The following is a 10562-nucleotide window of genomic DNA, read 5'->3' as shown; positions in this document are numbered from 1 at the left end:
GAGTTTTGGTCTTGTTGCCCAAGCTGGAGTGCAATGGCGCCATCTTGGTTCACTGCAACCTCTGCCTCTCAGATTCAAGCAATTTTCCTGCCTCAGCCTCCCGAGTAGCTGGGATTACAGGCTCCTGCCACCACGCCCGGCTAATTTTTTGTATTTTTAGGAGAAACGGGATTTCACCATGTTAACCAGGCTGGTCTTGAACTCCTGACCTCAGGTGATCCATCTGCCTCAGCCTCCCAAAGTGCTGGAATTACTAGTGTGAGCCACCATGCCCGGCCTCCTCTTGCAGAATTTTGCTTAATGTGTTGCTTGTTAATCAGCCTCTGTGTTCTTCAAAATTGAATTTTTATAAAGTGTAAGCAAAGTTGAACATAACAAGAGCTAAAACTAATTATTTCAGTAATTACACTGAAATATTCAAGTAACAAATTTCTGTGGTAAACAACAATATTATACTTTTATGCATTATTACTTAAATATTGACCTGCTAGAATGTACGTGTTTATTTATTTATTTATTTTGATTGAGTCTCGCTTTGTCACCCAGGCTGAAGTGCAGTGGTGTGATCTCAGCTCACTGCAAGGTCCTCCTCCCGGGTTCATGCCATTCTCCTGCCTCAGCCTCCCGTGTAGCTGGGACTACAGGCGCCCACCACCACGACCGGCTAATTTTTTGTATATTTAGTAGAGACGGGGTTTCACCATGTTAGCCAGAATGGTCTCGATCTCCTGACCTTGTGACCTCCCCACCTCGGCCTCCCAAAGTGCTGGGATTATAGGCGGGAGCCAACCGTGCCCAGCCTTGTTTATTTATTTTTTAGGCAGAGTCCCACTCTGTCAACCCAGGCTGGAGTGTGGTGACACAGTCTTCACTCACTATAGCCGTTGCCTCCTGGGTTCAAGTGATTCTGGTGCCTCAGCCTCCCTGGTAGTTGGGACTACAGGCGCACGCTACTGTACCTGGTTACTTTTTGTATTTTTAGAAGAGACAGGGTTTTGCCATGTTGGCCATGGTGGTTTGAAACTCCTGATCTCAGGTTGTCTGCCCACTTTGGCCTCCCAAAGTGCTGGGATTACAGGCATGAGCCACCACTCCCTGCCTGCTAGAATACATTCAAAAAGTCTAGTGTGTGTAGATGGCCATAGTTTTTTTTTGTTTTTTGTTTTTGTAGAGATGGGGTCTTGCTTTGTTACTTAGGCTGGTGTCGAATTCCTGGCTTCAAGCGACCCTCCCAAAATGCTGGCCACTGTGTCTCACCTCACACTGTTTTTTTTTTTTTTCAATTCACTTTTGAAATATTTTTGTTCTAATTTTAGTAGCATTTTATATATGAAAATGCATGGAGAATTCATACATCAAAAATAATTTCTATTCTTGGCTTGTTTTGAGTGGCTCTTTTGAGTTTCTGAATTCTCATTGTTTGAACTTAGTCTTTGAGATACCAGTTTTGGGTAAATAAACAATTTTTGCCTCCTTTGTCATTTTAATGCTTTGTTAGTTGGAGAAGAACTTTATTTTTTACATTTTTGTTGAATTTTTTACTTTTTTAGAGATAAGTCTCACTCTGTCACCCAGGCTGCAGCAGTGCAGTGGTGCAATTATAGCTTACTGCATCCTCAGACTCCTAGGCTGAAGCCATCCTCCCAGCTCAGCTTCCCTAGTAGCTAGGACTACAGGTGTGCCTGGCTAATTTTTAATTTTTATTTGTGTAGAGATGGGGTATTGTTATGCTGGCCAGGCTGGTTTTGAACTCCTGGCCTCAAGTGATCCTCTTGTCTCAGCCCCTCAAAGCTCTAGAATTATAGGTGTGAACTACCGCACCCCACCTGGACAAGCACTTGTTTAGGTGAAGGGTTTTTTTAACTTTTTTTTTTTTGAGACGGAGTTTCGCTTTTGTTGCCCAGGCTGGAGTGCAATGGTGCAATCTCGGCTCACCGCACCCTCCACCTCCGGGGTTCAAGTGATTCTCCTGCCTCAGCCTCCTGAGTAGCTGGGATTAGAGGCATGCCCCACCATGCCTGGCTAATTTTGTAGTTTTAGTAGAGACAGGGTTTCTTCATGTTGGTCAGGCTGGTCTCGAACTCCCAACCTCAGTTGATCTTCCCCGCTTGGGCTCCCATAGTGCTGGGATTACAGGCGTGAGGCACTGTGCCTGGCCTCTGGCCTTTTTTAACGTGTTTTTTTTTTTTTGGAGACGGAGTTTTCGCTCTTTTACAGAGGTTGGAGTGAAGTGGCATGATTTCAGCTCACTGCAACCTCTGCCCCACTACCCGGTTTCAAGTGATTCTCCTGTATCAGCTTCCCAAGTAGCTGGGATTATAGGTGTCTGCCACCATGCCTGGCTAATTTTATATTTTATTTTATTTTTTTTCTTTTTCGTTGAGACGGATTCTCGCTCTCGTCACCCAGGCTGAAGTGCAGTGGCATGATCTCGGCTCACTGCAACCTCTGTCTCTTGGGTTCAAGCAATTTTTCTGCTTCAGGCCTCCAAGTAGCTGGGATTACAGGTGCCCACTACCATACCCAGCTAATTTTTGTATTTTTAGTAGAGACAGATTTCACCATGTTGGCCAGGGTGGTCTCAGACTCCTGACCTCAGGTGATCTGCCCGCCTTGGTGTCCCAAAGTGCTGGGATTACAGGCGTGAGCCACTGCACCTGGCCCTAATTTTGTACTTTTAGCAGAGACGGGGTTTTGCCATGTTGTCCAGGCTGGTCTTGAACTCATGACGTCAGGTGATCTACCCACCTTGGCCTCCCAAAGTGCTAGGATGACAGGTGTGAGCCACTGCGCCTATCCCTTTTTAAACTTTTTAGGGAAAATATAAATAAATGTGTAGCTTGGGAAATGAGACTCTTCATTTAAAGAAGTGTGAACTTGACAAATGATTCTTAGCCGTATCCTAACATTTTCAAAATTAGTACAGGTGACCAAGAGAAAAAAGAAGAAACAACACAAGATTCCAACAAATGACGAATTACTGTATGATCCTGAAAAAGATAACAGAGATCAGGCCTGGGTTGATGCACAGAGAAGAGGGTAAGAACTTAAAGTTAATGTTTAGAATCTTTAGAAAAAAATGATTGAAAGATGATTTTTACTACATTCACATTTTGAATATATATGTATATGTTTACACAAACACATACATACAAACAAAAAAGTTTGAGGAAAAAACTGCTCAATAGTTTATTTTGAAAATAACCAGCAAATTTTAGTGAGACAATTATTTTTTTTAATTTTTAATTTTATATTTTATTTTATTTTATTTTATTTTGAGACAGAGTCTTGCACTGTCACCTGGACTGGAGTGTGGTGGCACGATCTCGGCTCACTGCAACCTCTGCCTCCCGGGTTCAAGAGATTTTCCTGCCTCAGCCTCCCAAGTAGTTGGGATTACAGGCGCCTGCCACCACGCCCAGCTAATTTATTGTATTTTTAGTAGAGATAGGGTTTCACCACGTTGGCCAAGCTGGTCTCGAACCCCTGACCTCGTGATTGACCCACCTCGGCTTCCCAAAGTGCTGGGATTACAAGCGTGAGCCCCAGCACCCGGCCCGAAAATTGTTTACTTTTTTAAAAAACTCGTTGAATTCAGGCTGTGTTAGTCAATCTTTCCTTCAAGAAAAACTGACCTTTTTTTTTCAGATGCCATTTTAAATTACTTTGAGATTAAGAGTTTATGTGGATGAGCCAGGGTGATGGCTCATGCCTGTCATCCCAGCCACTTTGGGAGGCTGAGGCAGGTGGATCGCCTGAGGTCAGGAGTTTGAGACCAGCCTGGTGAACATGGTGAAATCCTGTCTCTACTAAAAATACAAAAATTAGTGGGGCCATGGTGGCACACACCTGTAATTCCAGCTACTCAGGAGGCTGAGACGGGAGAATCGCTCGACCATGGGAGGTGGAGGTTGCAGTGAGCCGAGATCACACCACTCCACTCTGGACTGGACGACAGAGTGAGACCCTGTCTCAAATAATAAAAAGCTTTTGTGGATGAAGAGTGGATTTAGCAAATTGTTTTTTTTAACTACTTACAAATTTGATTTTTAAAAATTGAGATGAGGCTGGGCATGATGGCTCAAGCCTCTAATCCTAGCACTTTGGGAGGCCAAGGCGGGTGGATCACTTGAAGTCAGGAGTTCAAGACCAGCCTGGCCAACATGGCAAAACCCTGTCTCTACTAAAAATACAAAAATTACCTGGGCGTGGTGGCCTGTGCCTGTAATCACAGTTACTCTGGAGGCACAAGACTCACTTGATCCCAGGAGGTGGAGGTTGCAGTGAGCTGATATTGTACCACTGTACTCCAGCCTGGTTGACTGAGTGAGACTGTCTCACAAAAAAAAAAATTAAGATGAGGCTACTCTAGGTACACTGCTATGGGGTATGCCTGCTCTGAAAGGAGCAGTTAAAATTTTTTTTTGAGATGAAATTCACATAACAAAATTGCCCACTTTAAAAGTGAACAATTTAGTGGCATTTAATACCATTCACAGTGTTGTACAGCCACCACTTTTATGTGGTTTCAATGATTTTCATCATCCTAAAAGGAAACCCTGTACTGTTAGGTAGTTTCCCTACCCTTCCCCTCAGCCCCTTGGCAGCCACTGATATGTGCGCTGTCCTGGATTTGCTTATTTTAGATATTTCATATGAATGGGGTATTACATAGTATGTGACCTTTTGTATCTGGCTGCTTTCACTGGGCATAGTGCTTTTGAGGTTCATCTACATTTTATCATATGTCAGTACTTCTCTACTTTTTATGACTGAATAGTATCCCATTGTATGCCTATATCACAATTTGTTTATCCTTTCATTCACTGAGGGATGGATATTTGTGTTGTTTCCACACCCTTCGCCCCCACCTTTTTTTAAGAGATGCCTGGGCTGGAGTGCAGTAGTGCAGTTATAGCTCACTGTATCCTCAAACTTCTGGGCTCAAGCACTCCTCCTGCTTCAGCTTCCTGAGTAGCTGTGACTGTAGGCACACACTGCCTCCCGGGTTTAAGCACTCCTCCCACCTCAGCCTTCTGAGCAGCTGGGACTATAGGCACACACCGCCTGGCTAATTAAAAATTTTTTTTTTAGTGGCGAGGTCTAGCCATATTGCCCAACGTGATCTTAAACTCCTGGCCCCAGGTGATGTCTTCATCTCCTGTGCTGGCATTACAGGTGTGAGCCATTGTGCCAGGCCTTTTTTTTTTTTTTTGAGATGGAGTTTTGCTCTTGTTGTCCAGGCTGGGGTGCAAATGCAATCTCAGCTCACCGCAACCTCCTCCTCCCAGGTTCAGTTGACTCTTCTGTCTCAGCCTCCTGAGTAGCTGGGATTACAGGCATGTGCCACTGCACCTGGCTAATTTTGTATTTTTAGTAGAGATGGGGTTTCTCCATGTTGGTCAGGCTGGTCTCGAACTCCTGACCTCAGATGATCCACCCAGCTTGGCCTCCCAAAGTTTTGGGATTACAGGTGTGAGCCACTGCACCCAGTCTTCTTTTTTTAAATTTAAAGACAGGGTCTTGCTCTGTTGCCCAGACTGTAATGCAGTGATGCTATCATACCTCTATGCAGTCCTGAACTCCTGGGCTCAAATGATCCCCCTGCCTCAGTGTCCTGAGTGCATATTTGTTTTTTTTGTTTCTAATTTAATTTTTAATAGACACGAGGTCTTGCTATATTGCCTAGGGTGATTGATCTTAAACTCCTGGGCTCAAGCAATCCCCTCCTGCCTTGGCCTCTTAAGTGCTGAGATTACAGGTATGAGCCACCATGCCCAGTTTATGCTTATTTATTTTTCTTTTCTTTTTTTTTTTTTTTTTATTTTCTTATAGAGACAGGGTTTCACCATGTTGCTCAGGCTGGTCTCAAATTCATAGGCTCAAGTGGTCTGCCCACCGTGGCCTGGGATTACAGGTGTAATTCCAGCCTGGCTCTATGCTTGTTTTTGTTTTCGTTTTTTTGGGATGGAGTCTCGCTCTGTCGCCCAGGCTGGAGTGCAGTGTCACAATTTCGGCTCACTGCGACCTCGACCTCCACCTCCCGGGTTCAAGCAGTTCTCTGCCTCAGCCTCCCAAGTAGCTGGGATTATAGGCACCCGCCACCACGCCCAGTTAATTTTTGTATTTTTAGTAGAGACGGGGTTTCACCGTGTTGGCCAGGATGGTCTCAATCTCTTGACCTCATGATCCACCCACCTCGGCCTCCCAAAGTGCTGGGATTACAGGTGTGAGCCACCACTCCCGGCCTTGATACATTATTATTAATTAAAGTCCATAATTTAAAAAAATTTCCTTAGTCTTTATGTACTGTTCTTTTTCTGTTTGAGGATCCCATGTAGGATAGTACATTACTTTTAGTTATCATGTCTCCCTAGGCTCTTCTTGACTATGTCAGAGACTTTCCTTGTTTTCAGTGCCCTTAATTACTTTGAGGAGCACTAATCAGGTATGTGTAGCAGGCCCCTCTGTTGGAATTTGTCTGTTGTTTTCTCTCATAATTAGGATGGGATTATGGATTTTTATGAGTGAGAACATAGAAGTAGACAGCCATTTTTATCACATTGTATCAAGAGTACATACTACCAACCTGAGTTTTGTGTGTTGATGTTGACCTTGATCACCTTGCTGACCAGCGTTAACTTTCTCTACTGTAAAGTTAGTCTTTACCCACCTTACCATATGTACTCTTTGGAAGGAAGTCACTGTGTCCAATCCAGACTTAAGGACTAGGGAGTTATACTCCACCAGTGTGAGGGAAGAGCATCTTTATAGATTATTTAGAATTCTGTGTGGGGATTTGTCTGTTTTCCCCCATTTATTTATTTATTCAGTACATTTATATTAGCATGGACTCGTGGGTATTTATTTTATACTTTGGGTTGTATTCCAATACTGCTTTATTTTGTTGCTCAGTTTGTTTCAGCTTTGGCAATTGGTGACTCGTTCAGTTGGCTCCTGTTTCCCTTTGTCATAACCACCTCACTGTTTTGTTTTTGTTTTCTTGAACTTCTTTTCTGGCACTAAAAGATGCTCCAGGTTCATCTTGTGTTCCTCATTCCTAGAATTTGCCATTTCTCTGAAGAGTACTGGTTCTTTTTATTGGAAAATGACACTAGAAACCAAGATCTGGTTTTAATATGTTTTTCTCCCCACTTTCTTCTTCTGTTTTAGTTACCATGGTTTGGGACTACAGAGGTCACGTCAACAACAGCCTGTTCCAAATAGTGATGCTGTCTTGAATTGTCCTGCCTGCATGACCACACTTTGCCTTGATTGTCAAAGGTAATGGATGAAGGACACATACACACACATTTTGTTTAAATCAGAAACAGACTTTTCTTTTTTGAGGACAGGGTCTTGCTCTGTTGCCCAGGCTGGAGTGCAGTGGCACAATCTCACTTCACTGCAGCCTCTGCCCCGTGGGTTCAAGCGAGTCTCCTGCCTCAGCCTCCCAGGTAGCTGGGATTACAGGTGGCCACCACCATGCCTGGCTAGTTTTTGTGTGTGTATATATCTAGATTTAGATCTATCTATATATGTAGATCTAGATCTAGATCTAGATCTAGATATATATGTTTTGTTTTGTTTTGTTTTTTTGAGATGGAGTCTCACTCTGTTGCCCAGGCTGGAGTGCAGTGGTGCCATCTTGGCTCATTGCAACCTCTGCTGCCCAGGTTCAAGTGATTCTCCTGCCTCAGCCTCCCAAGTAGCTGGGATTACAGGTGCCTGCCACTACATCCAGCAAATTTTTGTAGTTTTAGTACAGACAGGGTTTCACCATTTTGGCCAGACTGATCTTGAACTCCTGACCTTGTGATCCACCCGCCTTGGCCTCCCAAAGTGCTCTGGGATGACTTAGGTGTGAGCTAGCACAGCCGGCCTTATTTTTGTATTTTTAGTAGAGACAGGGTCACACCGTGTTGGCCAGGTTAGTCTCGAACTCCTGACTTCAAGTGATCTGCCCACCTTGGTCTCCCAAAGTGTTGGGATTACAGGCGTGAGCCACTGCGCCCAGCCCAGAAATAGACGGGTACTCAGGAATTCTGATAAGGTTCTGTACTTATATTCTTGGTGCTGTGTGATTAGTCTTTATGCAATTAATTTTGGTTATATATAGTTCTATTAAAAGTAGCTTTTATACTTTTAAAGCCGGGCACAGTGACTCATGCCTGTAATTCCCAGTACTTTGGGAGGCTGACGCAATCACTTGAGCCCAGGAGTTTGAGACCAGCCTAGGCAACATAGTGATACCTCGTCTCTACAAAAAATAAAAATATAAAAAATTAGCTGAGTGTAGTGATGTATGCCTGTAGACCCAGCTACTCAATAGGCTGAGGTGAGAGGATGGCTTGAGCTCAGGAATTCAAGACTGCAGTGGGCTGTGACCACCATTGCACTCCAGCCTGGGCAACAAAACAAAGGTGAGATCCCCATCTCTCAAAAAAAAAAAAAGATTCTTTTCTAGTGCAAAATACCAGCATAGAAGCAAACTGGCTTTCCTTCCACCTGCAGAATACCAAAACCAAATATACAGCACTGAAGCTATCACCACCAGTATCCCAGATCGCAGTATAAGGAGGAGATAGTTTCTAGGGCCACGGAGAACTGAAAAAAACTTAAAGCAGACAGTAAGAGAATTGTTCTTCCATATCTGCTTATCCTTCTCCACAATCTGCCTGGCACCAAGTGAGCAGAAGAATTCCCCTGAGCTCATGATTTTTACATTAGAAAAAGTGAGATTGAAGTGTACAACCAGCTTCTTTACCTTTTTGAGTTCTCTGGTAAGAGATTTGTTCCTGCCTCAACCCATAGGAAGCACTGAGAGTGGCTGAAGGAAAAAATATCACTGAGGATAGCCAGAGACAAAGAAGGATAGGCAGAGACAAAGCCAGGTCCCAAGTGTGAACCCTTAGCCAGCATTCCCATCCTACTGGGATATCCCTATCCTCTTTGGGACCCACCCGTGGCTTCATTTGGAACAGGCAGCACTCTCAGTGTTTACTAGAACTGTGGCTTAAAGTGCCATCTACTGCCAAAAAGGAAGCAGTAACATAGTGGGAAGAAAGAAGAAAGAATATCAACATGCAAATTGCAAATTACAAAGTATCTCTAGGTAAACATAACTAATAACCAAAAAAAGCCAAGCAGAGAAGACTGGAATAAATAACTAATCCTTCAATACAAAGACACACATTTACATCCACAAGACACAGTAGCAAATGGAACCATGACCTCTTCAAATGGATAAAACAAGGAATCAGTGACTGACCCCAACAATACTATGATATGTGAACTCTCTGACCAAGAATTCAAAATAGCAGTTTTAAGAAAATTCTCCAAGACAGCCCAGACAATTCAGAAATTTATCAGAGAAATTTAACAAAGAGATCGAAATAATTAAAAAAAAAATTATGGGCACAGTGGCTCATATCTGTAATCCCAGTACTTTGGGAGGCCAAGGTGGGAGGATGGCTTGAGGCCAGGAGTTTGAGACCAGTCTGGGCAACATAGTAAGACTCTGTCTCTACAGAAAATGAAAAAACTTAGTTGGTGTGTTGGCATACACTTACAGACCCAGCTACTTTGGAGGCTGAGGTGGGAAGATCACTTGAGCCCAGAAAGTCGAGGCTGCAGTGAGTCATCATTGTACCACTGTATTCCAGAATGGGTGGCAGAGTCAGACTCTGTCTCTAAAAGAAGAACAAAATAAAATACAACAGAAATCTGGGAACTCGGACGGGCGCAGGGGCTCACGCCTGTAATCCCAGCACTTTGGGAGACCAAGGCGGGCCAATCACGAGGTCAGAAGATCGAGACCATTCTGGCTAACACGATGAAACCCCCTCTCTGCTAAAAATAAAAAAAATTAGCTGGGCATGGTGGCAAGCACCTATCATCCCAGCTACTTGGGAGACTGAGGCAGGAGAATCGCTTGAACCTGGGAGGCAGAGATTGCAGTGAGCCGAGATCATGCCACTGCACTCCAGCCTGGGCGATGGAGTGAGACTCCATCTCAAGAAGAAAAAAAGAAATCTGGGAACTCTGAGAAATACATTTGCTGAACTAAAAAATTCATTAGAGGCTCTCGACAGCAGAAAGGATCAACAAAAGAAAGAATCATTGAGCTTAAAGATACACTGTTTGAAAATGCACAATCAGAGGAGAAAGAAAAGAAATGAAGATCTCCTACAAGATATAAAATCTTACCTTAAAAGATTAAATCTAAGAATTGGTACTCAAGAGGGAGTAGAGCAAAAGCAAGGGGTAGAAAGCTTATTCAAAAAAATAATAGCAGTAGCTGGGGATGGTGGCTGACACTTGTAATCCCAGCACTCTGGGAAGCGGAGGTAGGTGGATCACCTGAGGTCAGCAGTTCAAGACCAGCCTGGCCAACATGGTAAAACCCTGTCTCTACTAAAAATGTAAACAAATTAGCTGGGTGGGGTGGTGCATGCCTGTAATCCAAGCTACTTGGGAGGCTGAGGCAGGAGAATCGCTTGAACCCAGGAGTCGGAGGTTGCAGTGAGCTGAGATCACACCATTGCACTACAGCCTGGGCA

The 10562-nt window shown here is 43.8% G+C and overlaps 1 protein-coding gene across 1 annotated transcript in view; it reads left to right on the top strand.

Annotated features, from left to right (window-relative positions):
• Positions 1-10562, top strand: part of EAPP (E2F-associated phosphoprotein) — a 29120-nt gene that overhangs the window by 8398 nt on the left and 10160 nt on the right. Inside the window, exons 4-5 of the mRNA XM_011941873.1 lie at positions 2922-3039; positions 7174-7284. Of these exons, the coding sequence (XP_011797263.1) occupies positions 2922-3039; positions 7174-7284 (229 nt within the window). The remainder of the gene's footprint in view (positions 1-2921; positions 3040-7173; positions 7285-10562) is intronic.

Source organism: Colobus angolensis, unplaced genomic scaffold, assembly GCF_000951035.1.
Source record: "Colobus angolensis palliatus isolate OR3802 unplaced genomic scaffold, Cang.pa_1.0 Scaffold202, whole genome shotgun sequence".
Taxonomy (NCBI): Eukaryota; Metazoa; Chordata; class Mammalia; order Primates; family Cercopithecidae; genus Colobus; species Colobus angolensis.
The sequence above is the reverse complement of the archived record's forward strand: the minus strand, read 5'-3'. Positions and strand labels throughout refer to the sequence as shown.